This window comes from Microchirus variegatus, assembly GCF_963457635.1.
Source record: "Microchirus variegatus genome assembly, chromosome: 4".
NCBI classification, from domain to species: domain Eukaryota; kingdom Metazoa; phylum Chordata; class Actinopteri; order Pleuronectiformes; family Soleidae; genus Microchirus; species Microchirus variegatus.
This window is the reverse complement of record NC_139805.1, coordinates 4,332,494-4,355,958: the sequence shown is the minus strand read 5'-3', so window position 1 is coordinate 4,355,958 and position 23,465 is coordinate 4,332,494. Positions and strand designations below refer to the sequence as shown.

At 40.9% G+C, this 23,465-nt stretch overlaps 1 protein-coding gene across 2 annotated transcripts; it reads right to left on the bottom strand.

Moving 5' to 3' along the window:
- Nucleotides 1-213: 213 nt before the first annotated feature.
- On the bottom strand, nt 214-18,472 carry fxr1 (FMR1 autosomal homolog 1). 2 transcript variants are annotated; one of them, XM_083888779.1, is made up of 19 exons: nt 18,374-18,472; nt 15,737-15,789; nt 14,711-14,804; nt 14,527-14,598; nt 14,200-14,348; nt 13,937-14,030; nt 13,733-13,849; nt 12,090-12,260; nt 11,774-11,852; nt 11,428-11,537; nt 11,190-11,282; nt 8,829-9,036; nt 8,593-8,686; nt 8,390-8,508; nt 6,797-7,006; nt 6,324-6,401; nt 4,849-4,922; nt 2,903-2,953; nt 214-2,110 (listed from the first exon to the last, which is right to left on the bottom strand). In XM_083888779.1, exons 1-19 carry the CDS (start codon nt 18,422-18,424, stop codon nt 1,901-1,903), a joined length of 2,127 nt encoding a protein of 708 aa, XP_083744905.1. In that variant the 5' UTR covers nt 18,425-18,472; the 3' UTR covers nt 214-1,900. The 2 variants fall into 2 exon arrangements, with proteins under 2 accessions (XP_083744905.1, XP_083744906.1); XM_083888780.1 differs by having other exon boundaries at nt 11,190-11,276.
- Between the last annotated feature and the right edge of the window lie 4,993 nt (nt 18,473-23,465).

The window sequence follows — 23,465 nt, the reverse complement described above, 5'->3', positions numbered from 1 at the left end:
CACTATTTATTTATTTATTTATTTTTAATCCTAATGTGTACTTTACAGCTAATTTACTTTGAATTGCATTTTTTAATCTGTAAATGTTCCGACATTATTCCACATTTGTAAATCTGTATATTAATTCTTGAGGTGCATTTAACAGTGTTTTTTTTTTTACAATTAATGTCATGTTAGTTTTCATCAGAGAGTTCGACACAGCTGGGTCTTGGATCTACATGAAAGATCAAGTTTATTTAAGAACTACGTGCATACAAAACATATTGCACATCAACCAACCAGAATATCCTTTAAAAAACATACTGGATGTCACAACACTCGGTAGTCCAAATTGTCATTTGTCTCCAAAGTAACCCCGAGGTGTCATGGTTTAGTGTAAAGAAAAACAGCTTCTTGATAATTTTTGTTTTTATTATTATTATTTTTTAAATACTGTACATTGTTTTAAATAAATAAAACCAAATAAATCATCCTAAAATGGAACAGTCAGGACCAGTTTCTAGCCAGTCAGTCTGTGGAAGAATCAAGAGTGACATTGTCATCAACTTGGCTTGGTTTTCCAGAAACATCTCAGCACCAGCGTTGTTCTGGGTTTTGATTACAATTCTGTAATAGTGGCCATGTTGGAAGAAATACTGATTTCAAAAGACAACAATATGATATTTGATTCAACGATTCTCATCAATTTCCAGGAGGGCCTGACATCACTGTCCCTTTTGTCATACTTGATCAAACTGCCCCATGTTTAGTGCAGAGATGTTTCCAGGAGACCCAGCAATGGTGGCTACATCCCTCTGCAGCACTTAACAGTAACAGGTCAGTCTCCAAACTCAACTAGATTCAATTTTTAGCCAACAAAAAAAAAACAGACAGGGTTACATTTCAGTGCAAAGAAAACAACTCTTCTATAGTTCGTTTCATCTCCAGACACTAATCACATTTCCTCTATGACCCAAGTGGTTGCATATTGAAAAACAAAGCAGCTAATGTCAAACTCCTCAACAGATGTATATATATATGTTACATGTAAAGGATAATTGGGCACAGTTGCCCCACAAACATTAAGAATAGACACACCTGATTTTAAAAATATTATGTCTCTGAAATCCTTTCTGGGACATTCAGTGTTAACCTGCACCTGTCGACAGCTCATCTGGTTCAACTGTGACGGACAAAGGCAACCAAGTTAACACAGAGAGGATCTAGGACGGTGTGCGGAGCCAGGCAACGACATGTTGAATCTACTCTCAAGGCACAACAGCTGATCACACGTATGGTAAACATACTGTACTCGGGGTTTCTCGACAAACCTATCTGCACTGTGGTACTGTTCATGCAGAACACTGAAGTTACAAACTACCTCAGATGGAACTAAAAAAATCCTGACAAAACAGGTTGTGGAAGCATCTTTTTCTGAGTACACCTTGTAAAATGTGGACTTTCATATACGCTAAAACGCTGTGATATTATTTAGACCAATAAAAACAGTACTGCTGCATTTACACCACAGTATTGGTTTGAGTGGAGTCCCAGTCTGCGTTTTTGAAATACTATGTTCAGTCCTAACTCTCAGTGAAGAGCGGGCCGAAAGATACTGTTAAGAGGAGCTGTTCGCGCCTCTGTGTGTGTGTGTGTGTGAATGACTATCTTTGGCAAGCTCATACAGGAAGAACTATTGTATAAAATGTAATAAAGTGGAAGGTTGAACATGTGTTACTGTGAGTTTGGGTTCAGACCACAAAAACTTGAGCAGTGAAAGAGATTTCAAATATTTGTAAAGTAAAAAAAGGACAGTGCTTTGTGTTTAAGATGTTTCCCCAAGCTGCTTCAAAGACGGGGACATTCAGTGCAGCCACAGAATCTCAAATATTTGAAATCATTTCCCTTTGCCGTGGTCTGACTAGGAGACTCCGTTAACCACAAGCTGCGGGTCAGAGTCGTCGTCGTACGACACGTGGGTTGGCCTCTTATTGGAAGACCTGGGAGTTCTGTCTGTACTGTTGCCTTCACCGTTGGGAGCGCCGCAGTCTTCGTTGTTGTTGGAGCCGTTGGTGGCCACGGTGTCCGTGGAAGGCTGCGGGCTGTCCTCAGCGATGGTGTCCACCTGACCCTGAAGAAAAAAGGGAAAACAAATTTAGGATAAGTTTTAAAAGGTCCAGTGTGCAAGGAGTGTTGCCATCTAAAGGTGAGATTTCAACGTGTGACAAACTGAGCGCTCATTTTTAAGTGCAAGTGGGAACTACAGTGGCCTTCATACATCATCTTTTAAAATAACTCTCTCTCTACTATTCCCTCCTCCTCCATTGGTATATGCATCAGGTTTATTTTTTCCCTGTCAACGCATATTCTAAATTTGAATATATATTTGAATATAAAAAAAAAACGGAGGTTCGATTGTGAAAATTAACATTTGACTGTGGGGGAAAAAAAGACATTGGTGGCTGCTTTGATGATGATTATAGTGGGCGCAGTAGATCCCGATCCTCAGTGCGCTCTGAACGCGTCTTTTCCTCCGGCGGGAATATAGTGAATAAAAAGAGATCGGCACTGGCCTCTTCACATGTGGACTCAGGGTAAAAGGTCTTTGTTGTCACATTTCTCAGAATTGTGTACCTTCATTTATTTAAACAACAGGCGGGCGAAGGGGCGAGAGGTCTACGGTCTTAAAAGTGTTACTTTTTACTTACTGTATGTATGTATGTTCTGGGCATGTTAAAACTGTACAGGGGTGTGATTGGCAAAGGGCAAAAAAAAGGAAAATATACGGTGCACCTACCATGAAGCAACTGCATTGTATTGTTTCAAAAATTAAAGTGCAGTAGCCTACATGGAAAAGAGTTAAACCATGTTAAAAAAAAGAAAAGAAAAAAAAAGTTCATGTAAATGCTCTTTCACTACTCACAGAGACTTTCATCTTGGCAGAGATGGCCTCAGTCAGTCCCACAATTTCCATCTTGAAGTGAAAGTGGTTGTCAAAGAAACACTGTTAGAGATTTTTCTTTTCAGTGTTTAATGAAATATACTGTTTAGTTTTAGAATCAATCTGTCATTATTTTCTCCATCCATCCATTATCTACCGCTTTTTCCTCCACCAGAGGGTCGCGGGGGGCGCTGCGCCCATCTCAGCAGACACTGGGCGATAGGCGGGGCACACCCTGGACAGCTCGTCAATTATTTTCTCGATTAATCTAATATTTTTTTGTTCATAAAATATAAAATGTTGATCAGTGTTTATCTGATTATCTTATCTAGCTTTGTGATTTTTTTTTACAAAGCTTGTATTAATTGTAAAAGAAATAAAAATTAAAAAAAATCTAAAATCGATTAATTCATCGTTGCAGCCCTACTGGTTACCTAAATGGTTCACAAATATTACATGATGACAGAAAAATCCTAAAAAATTATTTATAATATATAGTGCTGGGTGCGACGTCAATGGTAGAAGTGCGGCAATGCTTTCCCGGCGTCAATGGGCTAATAAACAGACTGCTCCAGTTCCACTGTAGGTGCGCTCAACGATCCTCTAAATTAGCTAACGGAGCTAACTGGTAAACGGTGCCTGGACTCTGGGGCCACGCCACGAAAAACTCATTTTCGGGAGGCAAGTAAACATGACGTTACGCGCGTCTTTTTCTGGTCAGTCGTCATGCGTTATAACGCCGTTAACGTGCCCAGCACTAATATACTTTTTTAATGAAATTATGACAGCTCCGGACCGGCCCAAAAACATGCGTTGGCCCACCGATGGCCAATCTATGCCTGCACGTCAGCTAAAATAACGGACTATGCTGCGAGTGAAACGAAGACTTGTGGTAGAGGCACTAAAATCTAAAACCGCTGCGCGGTATACCCGACCGCGCACCTGACCTGCGCACCCCCCCCCACCGCTTTATCCTACACATAGGGCCTAAAGGCCACATTATAATTCTCCGACTGCATATCCGTTATCCGTCTGCGTCACCACGGAGACGCCTCGAGCCTTTATACTTCTGCGTCGTGGTGACGGACACGCGCTGCAATTTCCCGCCCAATCAGTAGGGGTCGCTGCGCAAGGTTGTTGTGCTTCTGGCTACAGTGAGCAATGGCGTCGGGAGAGAAAGACTGTTGTTGTTGAAACAGTGGCCGTTTCTCACTTTTCTGTGTCACGGAACGCAGTTTTAAGATCATTTGAGGCCAGAAATTGGCCATTTAGAGTCTAAACATGTGCTGTGTGTGTTAAGATATGACGTATTTATAGTTTGGCAGCGGCGTTATCGGCGGGGATCAGCTCCGCCTCTGTGGGCGGTCGGGTGCTCACTGTGAGCCGGCACAGAGCAGCTTAGCTCGGCCTGTCCTGAGGACCAATCGCAGCTCTTGCCGTCTCCGTTGTCCCTTGACGGAGTGACGGACACTTAAAAAATATTTCGTGCAGTCGGAGACTACGTAGAGGCTCTTCGACAGGCTCTGCATCGACGCAGAGTCTCTGCGTAACCTACGCAGAGCACTTTACGCAGAAGTATAAATTGGGCTTAAGGCTTGGATACACCCTTGACAGATTGCCAGGTCATCACACTACGGTCAATTTCGAATGTCCAATTTGCCTAATCCCCAACTCTGTGGGACTGTGGGAGGAAACCCATGCAAAGACAAGGGAGAACATGCAAACTTCATCCTGACCGGGTCATGGACCTTGCTGCAAAGGCAAGAGTGCTAACCACTACACCTGCATTGCACATCCAGTCAGGCTGCTGTAAAACATGGTGGTGCAAACATACTTATGGGTAGTATATTCAAAGACAAACCTTTCATGGAAGAACACTTGTTTAAGTTTAATGTTGGTCTGCTAACTCATGACATTTGAATACTCACCACATCGTTGTTTTCCTTGGGGTCCGTCTGTCTGCTCTGAGATTCAGCCCTGGATATGTAATCAGCCACAGTCACTGCAAGGACATTGGGACAATAATGTGACAATGTGAGAAGTGCTGCTGAGCGCTGACCAATGCTGCTCTCCATGTTCAGATGTGTGACATAGCTCACTGTAGATTAGTAAAAACACAAACAATGGTAGCAAATGCAATCAGGAATATTCACACCCTGTGCACAAACCTTTTGTTTTGTTTCAGAAAGTTGTACAAGTAAATCATGACTGTCAGAAAGAAGAGTTTCACTCACTTACTGAAGCAGCATAATAAGGTTGTCGTTATGAAGGTTATTGGTGCAAATGACAATATAAATTGTACATTTTAGTAAACAATTATACTGCCTAAATAAGACAAATGCAGCTTGGTTACTCTGCAACATTGTGACCACTCTTATACAGTTAACTTTGTTAGAGTCATGTTATATTTAGGCAGTAAACAGTAGGGATGTAACGATGCATCGTGACACGATTAAAAATCGGTACAAATGACGATTCGCACCGGTTGACAGAAAAAATTAGAGTGCTCTATGTTCCTCTTTTTTTTAGAAATAGGTTACGTTATCTTAAAAAAACGACGGTAGGCAACAACTTTGAGATAGAGGATGCACCGAGCTGTTTAAAATCTCCTGTGTGGCGGCATTTTGGATTCCCTATAAACACAAATACAATCGGTCAGAAATGGACAGACAAAACCAAAACAGCATGTAAATATTGCAAGAGACTGCTAACATATAGCGGCAACATGCAGCAGCATATTAGCCGCCACCACAGTGAGAAGCAAAGTAACGTTACGCCGCCTCGTGAGCGAAAATTGCCGAGGGGGCAAATCACCCTGATGAGAGGCTTTGCATATCCTCTCCCCCGTAACAACGCAAGAGCGCAATAAATTACCAGGGCAATTGGTTATTTTATTGGAAAAGATTTGAGGCCATTTTACCAGGAGGTAAGAGCTCATGTGGTTGAGATTCTAAGGAGATATTTTACATATATTTTGTTGTTCAATATGACCATGTAAGTTGCACTGTCCTAGAGAAAGCACCTCTAAGATTTTTTCCTACAGATAAAAGATAACTTTTTTGGTCATAATTTGTCTGTAGCTCGTATTGATAAAAAAAAAATTGTGAGAAAATCGTATCGTGAACTGTATCGAGTCATGAGTTGAGTGTATCGTTACATCCCTAGTAAACAGCATTTTCTGTTATTTTAAACCAGAAACTCTACAAGCCACATGTAATTATTTAGAGTTAGCCAAAAAGAACAAACAATGACTACCCTGTTACATGATAACAGAGTAAACATTTGATCTGAATGTTTTCGTTTAGTATGTTGGTGACACATAGACAAACAAGCCCTGGAGCACAACATTTTCAGAAAAGCCATTCAGAGTATCAGCCAACACACTGCGGGTTGCCATGGTTACCTGGCTGCCTCTCCTCAGACAGGCGGAGGCGGCGACGCCGGCTACGGTTACGACGCTGAGGTTTAGCTTCTGAATCATCTAGGGGTGTTAGGTCATCACAGAGAGAGTGATTCGGGGCTTAAATTACTTTTCCTTTTTTTTTTTTTTTTACCTACACTGGCTTTTTTCTTTTTCCTTTTGGAAATGATGCACTGCTGCACATTCCAGACAACTCGGGCAGCTAACTGCCAGCTCTAAGAAAAAGAATTCAAAGCATCCTTGGAAAACAGTATCCATTATTCTACTGAAGGTCTGTGTTTCACGACTACATTCTGAAAAATGTGAGGTGCACATTGCTAAATCTGTATTGTATCTATAATGTCTTATAGTTTGTCATATTGTATTTGTTTTCCCCTTGTGTAACCTTGTTAAGTGACATGCTACACAAATAAAGATTCAGAATATCATAATTATAAATCATGTGACCTCCATACCAATTCCATTTTCACTCATTGAAGCGTTGTCTGACTCGCTCATGCCATCCATCAGGGTGGCATCTTCATCTGTCCTGCGCCTCCGAGACCTCCTGCGGCGGTTTGCGGGCAAGTTGGACTCGCTTGCATCTGTATCGGCTGTCTGGTCTGTCTCCGTGTTTGTCTCCAAGACTGCATAGGCATGGTTGTCCTCATGGTCCTGATGCCCTGCTGCAGAGTTATGGTTGGAGACATAAATGGGATACAGACATGTTAAAAAGTTGTCTTTTTTCTATTCTCCATGTCCTCTACAGCCCTGTTTGCAATGGCACACGAACCCCACTAATTATCCAATAATTAATTGGCACATTCAGACGGTCAATGTAGTGTCTGTAGTCTTTGACCCTGTAAGCCAATGAGTATTATCAGTTAATATTAGAAGTATATATTTGTATCTATTGCTGTTAGTAATACGATAATTGAATCATTTTATAATCCTTTTCACCATGAATGGGATACAGACATGTTAAAAAGTTGTCTTTTTTCTATTCTCCATGTCCTCTACAGCCCTGTTTGCAATGGCACACGAACCCCACTAACATCTGGCTTGGTTCTCATAGAGAAAAGGGAAAATCTCCAGGTGAAATGACTCTGCAGTAGTCAGAAATAACTCCAGCTCTGAAGAAAGAAAGTACGATAACCACCAGTATGATGTTAAATCCTGGCATTAAAGTGTTTTTTGCACAACATAACCATGATACAATGACCTCTGACTGTTAAAATATCACTTTACTGCTTTATCCAATAATTATCAGTTAATATTAGAAGTATTTATTTGTATCTATTGCTGTTAGTAATACGATAATTGAATCATTTTATAATCCTTTTCACCATGTTTAAAAATCGGATTTAAACAACCTTTCATATAATTCATCATTCATCATCCTCTGACTTCGAGAAGGAATTTGTTGTGTGGATTGTCACATCTTTGATTTTGACAGGATCCACAGGCAGCAGTGCATGGTAATCCATATCGTCCACAAGAGCAGCAGAGTGTCTTGCCGTTCACTGCGACAGTGAAGTTTAGTAGCAGATTCAGTTGGAGGCAGGCGTTCGGGTGCTACAAATGATGAGGCCGAAGCAACCTTCTTGCTGAAGATAATGTGCCACAATGTTGCAGGAGAGTTGCAGTGTGCTTGAATAAAGGATGGCATCCTTTGCATGCTCACTGATAGCATGAGCTAGTTGAGGCTTATCAGCCTTTCGGAAAATGTTCATGGCCTCAAAGAGGGCAGGAGGAAAAGGAATAAGTTCATAATTCATGATCTCCTGCAATGACAACTCGTCAGATTTGGAGACTACCAGGAGCCTTTGATATAGAAGAGAAGAGTCAGTGTTTCGATCAGGAGCAACCTTGATTGCTGATGTTTCTCCATGGGTTATTGCATTATCCTTTCTGCTGAAGGATATTGTGAGTACAGGCTGTCCAATAAGTTTTTACATAATTTTGCCTGAGTCATATTCATGCACATTCACACCTTCCTAAAATAAAATAAAATAAAATGCTTGTATGAGCTACTTTTCATGGAGAGAGTGGATAATAGTGTATTTTACCAGAGCTGTTGCTGTATCCTCTTCCACCTCTTCCCCTTCCTCCAGGGCCTCCACGGCCTCGGCCGGGTCCTGGCCTGCGCCGACCATCTCTCTGTGGCCGTGAGCCTCTCTCCCTGTCCCTGGAAGTTAGTCAGTTGAATTTTCAATGTCTTACACTGCAGATATGTGGACATCTAATTACTATTTATAAAAAAGTAATTCACCTATCCTGGTCCTCTCCAGCCAGTGACCAGTCACTAAGTTCATCCTTGCGCTCTGAATCAGTCTCAGAGGCATTGGACTGCTCCGAGTTAGTGCCTGATATCAAACAGGACAAACAATAATTAAATGTTCAATTGTTCACAAAGGCCAACATACTGAGGCATGTTGCACCAACTACTCTAACACAGATTCTGGAAACGTATAAGCTGATTTTATATATGATGTTAAAGGTGGGTACCATATCCAGTGTTGTAGCCGTGGCCTCTGCGTCCACGGCCACGACTGTTGTAGGAGCGGTTGGCATGTGAGGTGGATGAAGGAGCATTGGCATTGCTCTCTGTATTATAACCTCCTCCTCTCTCTCTGTCAGCCTGTCGGTGACCCTGGGTGATCTGACGCAACTGTTCATCGATTTGCATTCGCTCCAGACGAAGTTGCTCAACCTCCTGTGTGGGAAAAATAAATAAAAAATACAGAAAAAGGTTAATGTTACAGGGACAGCAAGAAACAATGTGTTAATTATTATAATTAATCACACTTTTGAGAAATAATTTTTATAAAGCTCAACACTGGATACACATCATCATAAACACACATCTACATCACATCGACAGTACCTTCTGTTGCTTATTCTGAATCTTGCTAGGATGGTATAATACACAATCTGTCTCAACTCTTCCTCTAGCTGTTGGCCCACCACCATGTCCAAAACACGCATACACACATACCACCGATTGTGCAAGTTCTCCCACTTGAAATGATGAGAGGTCTGCAATTTTTATCATAGGTACACTTCAACTGTGAGAGACAGAATGTGGAAAAAAAATCCTGGAAATGACATTGTAGGATTTTTTTTTATATACACATATATATATATCTATATATATATATCTATATATATATATATATATAGATATATATATAAATTATGGTGGAAAATAAGTATTTGGTCACCTACAAACAAGCAAGATCTCTGGCTCTCACGGACTTGCAACTTCTTTAAGAAGCTCTTCTGTCCTCCACTCGTTACCTGTATTAATGGCACCTGTTTGAACTCGTTATCTGTATAAAAGACACCTGTCCAAAGCCTCAAACAGTCAGACTCCAATCTCCACCATGGTCTTTTATAAGAGAAGAAAATCTGTAATTTGATTTTCAAAAGCCATTTATAGTTGTCAAACTAAAACATTTTGATATTGTACTTTTTTCTCTCATATACACATATTTATTTCAGAAAAAGATTGGCCTCTTTTATAGGCTAATTTTATTGAAGACTTTTTTGCCCCACTGTATATTGATGCATTAATACTGTATTGATGGCACAAAACGTCACACGTTTTTGTTCTCTCAAATGCAAGTCCACCAAGAGATATTATTAGATATTAGATTATTAGATATTAGATTAGAGATATATTAATATTATTATTATTTTTTATGGTGAATTTCATTAGGAGGAAAGTACCAAGTGCTAATAGGGGTGTTTTAGAGCACCCGCGTTTCACAGGTAACATCGTGTCTTCAGAGAACACCCCTTGTTTTCCACTATTTCGGTTTAGTCCAGCTCAGAGGGTTGTTGTCGCTCCGTGGCTAATGAGAGACGGACAGATTTGCGTTGCCATTAATTAGAAGTGAATTTTGAGCTTTTCATTTGAGGCTACAGTCAGTCCTCCTGTCTCATCCATGTCAAAGACATCAGCAGTGTGGCAGCATTTTTCAAAAGTAGATGACAGTAAAACAGTGGAACGCAAACTTAGCAAGCAATAGTTTGCTTTTCTCAGCTCTACTACAAACATGGCATATCTTTTAAAAACGGTAAGCTAAGGTTGCTCCGTCCGTTTTAAGTATGAACATATCAGAATTATTAGCATATTTCAACGTTTTAGTCTAATTGTTGATTGGTTTTATAACTGCAGGCGCACCCACTCGCAACAGCGGCAGCATCCCGCGGTCTATTTGTGTCTCAGCCGCGAAGCTGCGCTCCTATGTTCAGTCTCGCTATGTATTCCTCAACAGTTATTGTGCCGATATTACTAGTTGACATAGTACATTATTTTCGGATATCACGGGCTATGGTGTTGCGCAGATGAACGTAATGCAAAACTACTTGGATCACCTGCACTTCATCGCGACTGTACTCCATCCTCGTCATAAAGATCATTATTTTAATGTGACCTTATAGAAATTATCCAGTCTGCTTTAGATATGAAATGACCGGTTGGAGACGTAGAAGAGCAGGAGCGACCAACGGCGCAGGAGAGGGAGAAGAGAACAGCGCAGGGGTGGTGCGCAGAATGGCGAGTTTTAAGATTCACTGGCCGATTATTTAATTAATATTTAACTTAATTTCAAGAGTGACTTTTTGTATGACTCTATAGTTGGTGTTTAAGTATTGTTAATAAATGTCTTACAATAACATATATTAGTCATAATTAAACATTTCCTGTGAACTCAGGCCGCTGGTGGGCCTGAGAGGTACCACCGGGCAAGAGGTACCACCGGGCTTAGCAAGTTTTCTGGGGGAAACCCTGCTCTCCCACACATCATACCCACACACCCACACACACCCACACACACACAAACACACACACACACTACTTACATTTAGGTAAGATATGTGGTACTCCAGCAAAACCTGGACATTGCCAATGCTCTCCTTCGTACCAACAAAGGTGAAGGGGACCATTCCCTGTGTCAACAAAACACAAAAACACAGCCCACATGTTAGTACAGGACTGGAAGATAATCAGCTCATTTGTAAAGTGGTATGAAACTGGTGGCACTTGATGCTCTTCAAGTCACTTCATCAGTGGCAGTAAACACTGCAGAAGCAAGCTTACTTCTTGTCGGGGCTGTTTGGTGTCATTGTCTCCCTCTATCCTGACCCTCACCACACCAGACTTGTCCACAAGCTCTTGGATGACTTTACCATTCTTACCGATCACTTTGCCTGGAGACGCAACAGGGAAAAGATGACAAGGGGACTGGTAACAATGCAGTACAGTTAAAAATTCAACAAGCTGATTTACTAGTCAAACTAAAAGAACTTTGTATAACACATTACTGAATTCAAAAATGTCAATATGTCCTGCATAACCGACATGTGGCACCAATCAACACACAGAGAATGAAATTGTTTTCTGCGTCTCGTTAAGAAATTCGACAGGAAGCATGCAATCTACATACCAACAAGGTTCCTTGGCACCTGGACAAAATCCTCTCGAAATTCTAGGAAGTTTCTGGCCTTCTTCACTGCCTCTGCTGTCTACAAGTAAAAACAAAGACACTTCAGCTATTAAACTATAACACATTCAACTCACACACAGGCATAATAAGCCGTGTAAATCTGTATCTTTCATTTATTATTAGAAACATATGCATAGACTCCCACACCCGCTTGCTTTGATACACATGCAAGTTCAAATGTGTCGACACTGTTCCTCCCAAGACTTAGGATTTCCAAAACAATTAAACACTTAACACCACAAACACACCACCGTACCTCCCCATAAATCCTGAAAGTGCCAGTCTCCTCATCCAGCTCAATGGCAGTGACTCCTTGAACTTTCCGAGCTTGTTGAATGTTGCTACCATGGCTGCCGATGGCCAGGCCCATCAGATCCAGTCTCACCGTAAATTCCTCTTGGAAGGACGACACCAGCTGCCTTGAGCTCTAAAAAAAAATAGAATGATTTGTGGTTAGTTTATTTATTTTTTTAAAAGGTCACTCTTTTTGTTTTAAAAAAAAAAAAAAAAAAAAAATCATAGGAAGATATTAGGGATGTGAGTCTTTGGGTGTCTCAATTCAATTCGATTCCGATTCTTAGGGTCACGATTCGATTCAAAATCGATTGTCAATTCAACCAATTGTCGATTCAAAAATGTATACAATGCATAGTGTGTTAAGGCAAATTATGGCATCAAAACAATACAGTTTGTATAAGATAATGTGATTTTCAAATAAACTGATTCCTATGATGTAATCACACAAAGGCAAACTTAAGAAAAAAGTTGAGTTATTCATTCAAAACAAATAAAAACTTACTTACTGAACAAAAAAAACTTGCATAAATAAAAGCTTAGGCTAGCTGTCTTTTTCTCCCAGACGTTACAAAAATAAACTGTACACAAATAAAACAAACTGGTGTTTTGTGTGGTATTTCAAAATAGAAACTTCAATTGATATTAAGTTTATGATGAGTTTATTTATCGATTCCTAATTGTGGATGATAAGTAGGGATGCACCGATTAATCGGCCAGTGATCGGAATCGCGCGATTTTCACGTGATCCACCGAAATCGGTGACCGGCCGATCAGTCAGAATGTTCCGATTTTAATAAGCCGATCAAAATGCACCCGCATCACGCAGCATTGTGCATCGTGCACGCTGAGGGAGAGAGAGGTCATTTACTTATTTGTGTGTAGGTGCCATGTATATATGTTTAGACTTAAATAAACTACACATACAGCTAGTGATTCGTTTTTGTATTTTTAGTTGGATATTGGATGTGAACAACATGGTTCCATAACACTGCACTTTTAAGATGTGTGTGAATATTCCACAGCATTATTTAGTTCTATTTTATAGTGGTAATCTGTTCATAAAGTCACAGGTATTATGTTCCATGGTAGCATGTTCAAATGTATCATGACAATTGTTTTTGTATTTTTATATATACTTCTATTTTATAGTGATTCGTTTTGTATTTTTAGTTGGATATTGGATGTTAACTGATTGTATTTCTATGTTAAAATGTTCTATTAAAGAGAAAAGATGCAAAAATATATATCTTTCTGTATGCTGAAAAGTGGTTTAAAAAATTGGCTAAAATCGGTATCGGCAGGTCAAAAATCGGAATCCGCCCCAAAAATGGCAATCGGTGCATCCCTAATGATAAGAATTGCGATTCTTATGTGAATCGCAATTGAATAATAATAATAATATTGAATTTGAATAAAACAAAAAATAAAAAATAAAAAATATTTAATTTTTAATTTCTCAGAAACAAATCATACAATTACTACCTGCCATTCTTATTAACATGGTGAACAACTGACTTTGAAACTGCCCTGCCACGGTAACTGTCCGACACCCAATGTGATCATCACAGAACCTAAACCATGGTATCACAATCATCAACTGACCTCCAGGTGTTTTGTAGCCTCCTGGTTGCGTGACATCAGCAGCAGCTTTGTCCTGAGGCTGCGCAGATGCATGTCACTCAGCAAAGATACACGTTTCACTGTTGACTCATTGGTGGACTAAAAACACAGAGGCAATCACATTTCGATGATGACGTATAGAGACAGAAAATCACTTTGCATTGACCATACAATGACTATAGTTACCACAATCACTAGGTGGCTGGTCTCAGAGCAGTATGTGATGCGACAGGCTCCCACAGCTTTCTTGAAATCCTTGTGAGCGTTCTCACCCTGGCACCTATGAGACAAGATCCATTCAACAGTTTTTCATCCGACTTACAGCTAATAGAGAAATGTAAAGCTCTCCAAGTACTGGTTATATGCACATTCTGAAATACACTGTACAAGCTATAAAGTGTGTGTCACCAATGAAGCACATATTGTTGGTGTAAATGTACTGTACATACATTTCTTGTAGATCTTGAGGAACAGGGACAGTGCATTTGTGAAAGGTGTTCTTGGTGATGACCTTGTTGGTGTTTACTGGACGCAGGCGCTCAAAGGTCACTATCTCGTTGTAGGTGGCATCACAGGCCGCATACTCAATGACATAGAACTGAAAACACAGACGATTTCAGTGTGTGGGAAAAATATATATATATAATTTTTGCATGTAGAGAAATGCAGAAATGCACCTTAATAATATTATATTATGTATATATATGTATATTCTTGATAACATAAATATTGAGTCTGCAGTCTACAAAGCTGTTATTATATAGAGTACTACTCACATCTCCCTTCATCATGCGAACTTTAGCCAGCCACCAACCACAAGGCTCCTGTTCATTGGCTCTGGACAAAATCTGCCAGGTGATCAAGACAAAGTACGTTAATAGAGCATTGAAACATTAATAGAAAACAATCAGAAAGGAAAGACTAATGAAAACAAGAATGACGCATGTTTGTCCTCCTGACCTCCACGTCCTCGCCCTCTCCAATGTCCTTCTTGGCATCAGGGGGTGGTAACAAGCGGACATCGCTGAAGGGCACCTGGCGTTCTGGCTGCCAACTGAAATAATGAGAGTAGTTTTGGTCATATCGCCCAGCACTAGTTGTTCCAGTATACCAGTATCGGAAAGGCCTCCGATACTGCCGAAAAATGCCAGCATCTGTATCGGCGAGTCCTGGAGTGCAGGTAACGATCCGATACCACATAACTTATTAGAAATAGGAATCCGTTTACTGGTTAGCTCCGACTAGGAGCAAACGTTAGCGCATAATGTCGGCGGTTTGGCAGTATTTCACACTGGATGCTCCCACCAGTAAGACTGCAACATACAACATATCCAAAGAAGCAATTTTGAGGGATGTTGCAAATTTTAACACCAGCAACTTAATCAAACATTTGAAGCCACGTCATGCTAAAGAACATGAAGGAAAAGAAGGACCAACTGCAGCCTCAGTGACGCTGACGTAGTTCCCTGTGTCTCATTTGCATTTAAATAGACAGGCACTCAAAAGCGAGCATTCTGAAAAGATTGAACTGCTGTGGTGCTTCATCCTTAAGGTATTTTGACCAAAGCATGTCACAGACATGTTCATTAGGACACCAGGGAACTAGGTTAACTTGGAGAAATAGGCTATAATATGTCTACTTTAGCAGCAGCACTTAAGTTTTATCAAAGGAATTTATATCTAGATTTATTTCGGGTTTTTTTTCATATTTAAAAACGAAAATTATAACACATTGGAATTGGTATCGAGAGGAAAAAAATGGTATCGGAAAATCTCTACATTACAGCCATGTTTCTGAGCCTAAAAGGAAGTAGTACAATGTAGAATATTTTCCACCCTCTGCATTGCTGCTGTTTAAAATAAATAATAATAATAAAAAGGTAGACAATTCGACAAAAATTCGACACATTGGCCTCGACAATCGACTCAAAAAATGCTGTGCAGTTCTCATCCCTAGTAGCTGGAACAATAAGAAGGAAAACTCACTTGTTCTCAAAGGCAACGGTGAGCGAGTCATCGTGGATGTCTTTGACAAAGCCCTGCAGGACAAAGACAGACAGGTGTGAGGACATACAGAATAACGTGATGCATGACAAATGAAAAGCAACATATTTACTTTAGACTGAAGGAAGACAGACCAAAGACATATTTTACATTATGAACAGAAGAGCTGCATAAATGAGGAGTCAAATCTAAAAAAACTTTTGCATGGCTGTTGGTATAATACATTAGTTTTAATATCAACTGACTGTCAGCTGAACAAAACAAAGGCCTTTTCACACTTAATATGCTGCACAACAAATCTTTTACTCAAGGAGGGAAAAAATATTCAATACTTGCAGCCATGTTACTTTGTTTACTCTGTGCCTTCAGAGGGCTCATAAATCCCATGGTGAACTGGCAAAACACTAAAGAATGTTTTAATATTCTAACATATTCACCGCATCAAGTCAGACATGTTTTAGTACTTTGAAAAGTGCAGAGCAATGTCCTGATGTCTACAGTCAATAAATATGTCTTCTTCACATAGGTTAATATTTGATAGAAAACAGTCGTGACTCAAAAAAACACTGGTAAATGTAATTTCTGATTATCGTCAGAGTAACACATTTGGTTTCCTGTTACAAATATCAAGTATGAATGCTTTGAGCACCAAAAATCAGTCACATCATATTTATGAAGAAAGAGCAATAAATCAAAAGATCGAAAACCGAGAACGTGAACTGAAATCATCTGCCTGGCTAAGCTGACAAAACCGAGGGGCAGGGGAATCTGCAGCGGTATTCCAAGTGTGCTGTCTTGGTTTAAGCCAAATGTAGCATACCAAAAATGACTTGACTGGTATTTGTAATTCTAGAGCACACTGTTCAAGCCTGCAGCACAAGGAAAGCTTAACAGCTCCTCGACTACTCACTTGTACACAGAATTAATTGAATGCTGTTGTTTGATTATGTAAATAAATCAGTTTTCATAATATCTTCTGTAATGTGAAGTTTAAAAGAATCCTGATGTATATATTCCCCTAAAAGAAAGACAAGCAACTTTTTAGAAATGTAAAACTAATCTGTAACTCACTTCACATACAGACCAACAGAACTCAGACATGAGAATAAAGCAGTGTATGCCTGTGCCTGGCTTTTAAGTACATTTTGAGCCTGGGTTATGTCAATTACTTTCAATCACCATAAATACATTACTTTAGAACCAGGTGGATATATGTGTTAATGGTGTGTGAACAGTGTTGCGCTGAGTGCTTTAGCAAGGTTGGGAAAGAGGAGAAGATTTGTGAAATAAAGACATAGACAATGATGAATTTGGTCTTGTACACTTGTCAGCAGCTGGCTGACAAGAAGACAGTGGACAAAGTGACTCATGGCAGTCAGGCTGCAATTATTAATGTGTTGTGTTTTCAATAATAAAGACAGCCTTTCTGAATAATGTCGGGTTTCTTTGCTCCATATATCAAATAAATCATTAAAACTTAATCATTTTGGTTTGTGGACCAAAAAAAGAAATTTCTAGGTTTGTTAAACACTGATCAGCATTTTATGATATTTACAGACCAAACAAGCACTAAAGTTAAAATTATTAATCGATTATGAAACTAATCACTTGTTGCAGCTCTTGACACCACTTCATCTGGTCCAGTGATTCCTTTCTCACTTGACCAGTGTAATTGCAAATAGTCAGTTCAAAGAAATTATTATGTGAAGCAATGTCAGCCAATCTTACAGAAAAACAACAAATATAATGGTCACTGATGGACATGGGAAACCATAAAACAGTCAAATGTATCATTAACATGATACCAGTGGGGAAATCCTTCATCGATTACGAAAGAAAGAAGTAAAAGTGATGAGAGAAAGAGGGGAAGATGGGAGTGGAAGGAAGCAAGGAGACTATGAGCAGCAGGATTTAAAAATAGCATGAAAGTTTACGGTATCAGTGACCCTCTCCTGACGAGCCAGCTGGCCAGAATATCAGGATGGACAGGGAACAGCTGTCTCTCTCTCACACACAAAATAGCTCGGCATGATGTGGTATCAAATAATAGACAGTGACAGGCAGGCAGACATGCGTGCAGAGGGACAAGACACCGCCATTACTACCCTTAAATGTCACATACTTTACTGAGATATACATGTAGTCCCACTCCGGGGTGTTAAAATTGTCTGATGTGATTGAACAGACACCTTATTCGGTTTCTGGTCTTGTATATCACGCCGTTGTTTCACAAATAAACACACTCACTCCAACCCTATCTAGCAAGCTAACTTTTTGCCTCTGCGAAGGGGCGACCAAAACGTCAAAGCAATATAAGCATATATTATATATATGTAATATTCCACCGATCTAATACGACACCGTGTGTGTGTACGTGTGTCTGAGTTTAAATAAATATCGCTAAAACTTGCCACAAGGCTGTCACAAGACTGGCCAAAGAGATGCTAGCTTAGCATGCTAACTCTAGCTAGCATTGCTAGTGCTAGCTAACGGAAGGCTATTGAGAGGTTTCAGAGCGATTCGGAACACACCGCCTTTTCCCGCGAGGCTCAGACCAATATGCTGCATCTCGTGACGGGGGGTTTGATGGCAGAAGCCGAGCACAAACGCCAGTATTACCTTATAAAAAGCCCCGTTGGAGCCACGGACCTCCACCGCCAATTCTTCCATATTGGACACGCAAAGGATGCTGGGACGACAGGTGCTTCTTCGAGCATCAAGGGAAGAGAAGAGTGGGCAGGTGAGACGTGATGTGTGTGAAGCTGCTGCTGCTGCAGGGCCGGTTGTTTACACTTTAGGCTACGTTTACACTAGCACGGGTATTTTTGTTTTGTTTTAAAAAGGAGACTGTGCCATGCGTTTGTGCCTTTCGTTTACACGCAAACGGCGATTTCGCCTCTGAAAACGATTCTTCTGAATAGTGGAGTTTTAGGAGAACTCCTCATATGCTTATGATCATTTTTACATGTTTGCATTTGCAAATACAGCTCATATATTACATAGAGGAGCAGAGACCAGAGGTCAGCAATTTCAGAACTTCTTCTGTCATGAGAACAGACCGCGTCACCGTCAGCATCGCCGGTTTGTGTGTCCGACCTGGGTGGACTGCTCTCTGGTGGGAGAACTTTGAGAATGAGAGATTATTGTCCCAGAGGAGTGTGGTGTGAGAATTTTAGGACGTCACAGTCATTGCTGCTGTCACTCTGTCACTTGAAAAGTTACGCCCATACATCGAGGGTGAGAGGTCAGTCGTTGTTGTTGTTGTTGTTGTTGTTGTCGATGAGGATTCTGATTGGCTTGTATGGCTTTCTCCTCCTTCCCTACACTGCCGCCCACAGGCCTGGCGTAGTTATGACGGCTCTCGACAGCATTTTTATATGCGAATTAATATAAACGGAGACTTTTTTGAAAACGTAGCCTTAGAGTGCAAACATGACCTACTAGCTAATGAGGAAAATAGGGAAATACTGGAGTGTGACGACGACGGAGGTATTAGCTTCAACTGAAGTGAATACATGTAATTAAATGCAAATAATTTGAAGCAAAATCCAGATTTTTTTTCTTAGTAAAGTGTCATAGCACACCATAGTGACAACAGAGCAAATTCAGTAAATCCACTGACGTTTTATATTGTGTATACATTTTAAAAAATATGTTGTAAACATGTTTGTTGTTTCAAACTCATGTGACCTGGGGGCCACTACATTAAGGCCACCAGTTAAGTGGGAGGAAATAAAAACTGAATGAATAAATAATACTAAATAAATAGATAAATAAATACTCTTTGGTATGGATGGGTAATAGGAGTTTAAAATGATACCTCATATTATTTATTTATATATTATACCTCGTTTTCATATGGAACAATATATACAGTTCATGATTTACACACAAAATAGATTGGGGGGGGGGGGCTGCAAGGTTGACACGTCTGCTGGGCTCAAATAAACAATCATCAAAATGAGATAATCGATTAATCGGTTTGAGCCATTGTGTCAATAATTACTACAAGTTTACTGATTTTTCAGCTTCTTAAATGTGAATATGTTCTTAGTTTCCTTGCTCCATATGACAAGGAAAACATTTAAACTGAATAACAAGACATTTGAGAACATCAAAATTTCCAGGTGTGGTAAACACCGATCAACATTTTCTGACACTTTAACAACCAAGCAAGTACTCAATTAATCGATAAAAAGAATCAACAGCTTAATAAATTATGAAAAGAATCTTTATTTGCAGCTCTAGACCTTATATTTAATTTTCTGTGAAGCGTTTTAGTTGCTCTGCTCTATATCTTACAGGTGAGTGGATCTGGTCCAGTGATTCCTGAAACCACCATAAAATGATGCCTAATGCAGCTGAGAAATAATAAGTGATAGTAAGTGATAAACTAATGATAACCTATAAATTATTAATTATTTATTCATGTATTAATAACAACCTATGTTTCTATTTGGCAAACATTGACTGATTAGACTCTACTCTGAGTGTATGTGAGACAGAGTCAGCCTCTGCCTCATGTTTTACAAGCAGCCACTGTGACACCTAGTGGCCAACTGTGACCTATACTGCTTTCTGCTTCACACAGGAAAATAGACACAGATCTGGCTACATGAGACGACACCTAACACACCACACTTGGATGTGTAAATAAACTTGAAAAAAATGTATATCTGTGGATAGATCACACCATGATTTTAAATTATACACAATACAACTGAATTACAAGTTGTATTGTAATTCTGTAAAATCTGTAAAAACTGTAAAATCACTGAACAGATTTTGGATTTGGTCAATCAAAAAGTCCTCGATTGGGCTCAAATAATAATAATAAAAATAATACAAAAAAGCAAATTACTACATAAAGATAAGCCTGCAACATCAGGATTCAAACAGCTGTAAATGTCTCGATTACTTTGATGGGTCCTTAAACATACTATTATTGCATGAATATTAATTACTCTGTATAATATACTCAACAAAAATATAAACGCACAAACTTGAAATGGTGAACAAAAATAGAATGAATGACATTTGCTCAGATTCTTGATGCGTTTGTTTATGGAATTATTTGTTTTGCTCAAACCCAGTAGTCCAGTGTCACTTGGCCACTCCTATTGACTACAGTCTCAGATTGAGTATTTCAACTCACGAGAGTCATGGAGCATGGCAGAGTGGTGGTCAATATGCGTGACCAAAAAAGGGCACACCAAAATGTGGACTTTTATCACTTGTCAATATGCCACAGATGTCACAAATCATGAGGGAGCGTGCCATTGGCATGCTGAGTGCTGGGTTGATCGTTACAGCTTTTGCAACACAACTGAATTCACCAGACATGTCACCTATCGAACACCTTTAGGATGTTCTGGATAGGCGTGTCCACCAGCGGGTTCCAGTTCCAGTTCCCCAGAAAGGCCGCCAACTTCAAGTGGCTCTGCAGGAGGAACGTGATAACATCTCCCAGACCGCGATCGACAACCCGGTGATGTCGATGCGTTGTCCGTGTACCGCTCTGCGTGAGGCTAACGGTGGACAAACGTCATTGAAGTTTGTGAACTTGGATCATCAACCCCCATTGTGTTCTTCCTGCCATTACTCCAGGACTTTTATTTTGAAATTGATCCTAATGCTCGCAAATTAAAGCCACTTGAATGTATATATATATGTATATTCATATATATATTGTATATACTGTGAGTGCGATGCTGTGAAACATTTTCAGCCGGTAGCGTATATATTTTCTGTTTTGGAAAATATTCCTTAGAACCTTAATATGTGGTGATTACAGTAAATCCATTATCGGTAGGGGCCCCGCCTCATCTGGGGGCTGTGCCCATCGGTGGCCCACCCCCGGTTGGGTGGGGGTGGAGCTGCCCCTCTGTTCTGGTGGTGCTCGTGGGGCACCATGGTATGTCCCTGGCCTGGACGGACTGCCCCCTCCTTGGGCAGGGACCTGGCGAGGTCGGGGCACATAGCTCTGCCAGTCAGGAAGCTGGCATCCTACGGGGGATTGCTGTCTACCAGCAGTGGGGCGTCCGTGCCACCCCTTCCCCCTCCATTTTATTTGCACACTAGTTTCCAACATACCTCATATCTCATACCCCATATCACACACACATGCACACACACCACTAAGTCATCCCCTTGTGGGCGGGGGCTGGGGGGTGGGCATGAGTACTCTCCCGGTTACCCGAACCCGGCTCACTCCTTGGCCGAATTGGGGACTGGCTGTTTGGGTTAGGGGGCGGCTACGGTGGCTTGGGGGTATCGCTGGATGTGGGGGGATCGGGTCGCCTTCGCTCGGCTGGGGGGGACTGAAGGGCATTGCTGCTGTCCATCACGGCACACCTCCCTGAACTTGCGGTGGTGGGCGGCTGACTGCTTACCCGGCGGGGGCCGACGCTGGACATTGGCACTCCTGGATGTTTGGTGGGTCTGGCTGGGGCACCGCGAGGTTGGGCATGGCGGTTTCCCGGACCTCTGTCCCCACCTATACTTGGGAGCTCTGCCCTGGACTTTCCTGGTGGGCAGTGTGGGGGGATTCTGCCCTTGCCAGTGGTGGGTCTGGGCCTCTTCGACCTGCCTGGGTGTGGGGTGGCTTGGCCTTCGTCTGTAGCTTTGCCGCTCTGCCCCTGTGGGGGGAGGTGCAGGGCGGATGCGTGGCTATCCTGGGGGTGGTGGCCACGGGCTCCTCCTGCCCTGTGCGGCCGCTGGGTGCCCCGGGCGTCGAGGTCCTTATTGGCTTGCTGCTGGAGGTTGGTCGCACAATAACTCGGTCCCCCACTCAGATTCCAACCACATCTAATGACAACACCTGCAGACCTGCGCTCATGCTGTCTGACACACACACACACACATACAAACACGCACCCCACTACACTATAAGATAAATCTGAACTGATTTAGCTGTTAAGTGGACTCAATAAGTAAATAGATAAATAAAAACTGTTTGGTATGAATGGGTAATAGGAGTTTAAAATGATACCTCATACCTCCTTAACTCATTGGCTGCCAGCCATTTTCAGTGCAGAACTGCTAAATGTTTTACAGCATTTTGACTGATTTTCCAAGACCCGCAAAGGAGTGTGTTCTATGACTATGTAAACTATGTAGGTTATGTAAAAGTACCAAAAGAAAGAGTAGACTCTCTTCTTTCATCGACGTCATTGGAAGTGAAAGGTTGTACTTGAATTGACGTCCATAGAGAATGGCTGCAAAAACCTGTGGGTACTACAAACCTATCTTTGTGAGGACATTTTAACTTTGTGATGACATCTTGAGCTTGTGGAGACATTTTGTCTGGGCCCCACAACTTTGAAGGGCTTTTTTTTTTTAGGGAAATGGCTAGGGAATGCATTATGTCTATCATGTGTCCTCACTAAGGTATAAAAACAAGTTTGTGTGTGCATGTGTGTGTGTGGTGAAAATACGCTGCCCTGCTCTGAAGACATTACCACAGACACTCACAGTCTGCCCTGATAGTCAGTCCTCCACGTTCTGATTCAAACCAGTTTACCAATTCCATTATGCTAAGCCCGAACACTGGTTTGGGGGGAAATGATGAACGATTATGTGAAACACATAATCTCCATGCTGCACCATCACTGCAATATGACAGCCAAATTTCATTCATCCTATCCAATTTCTTTCCTTATTTAAGGGAAGAAAATTACTGGTCCCAGTAATCAGATATGTAGCGAGGCTG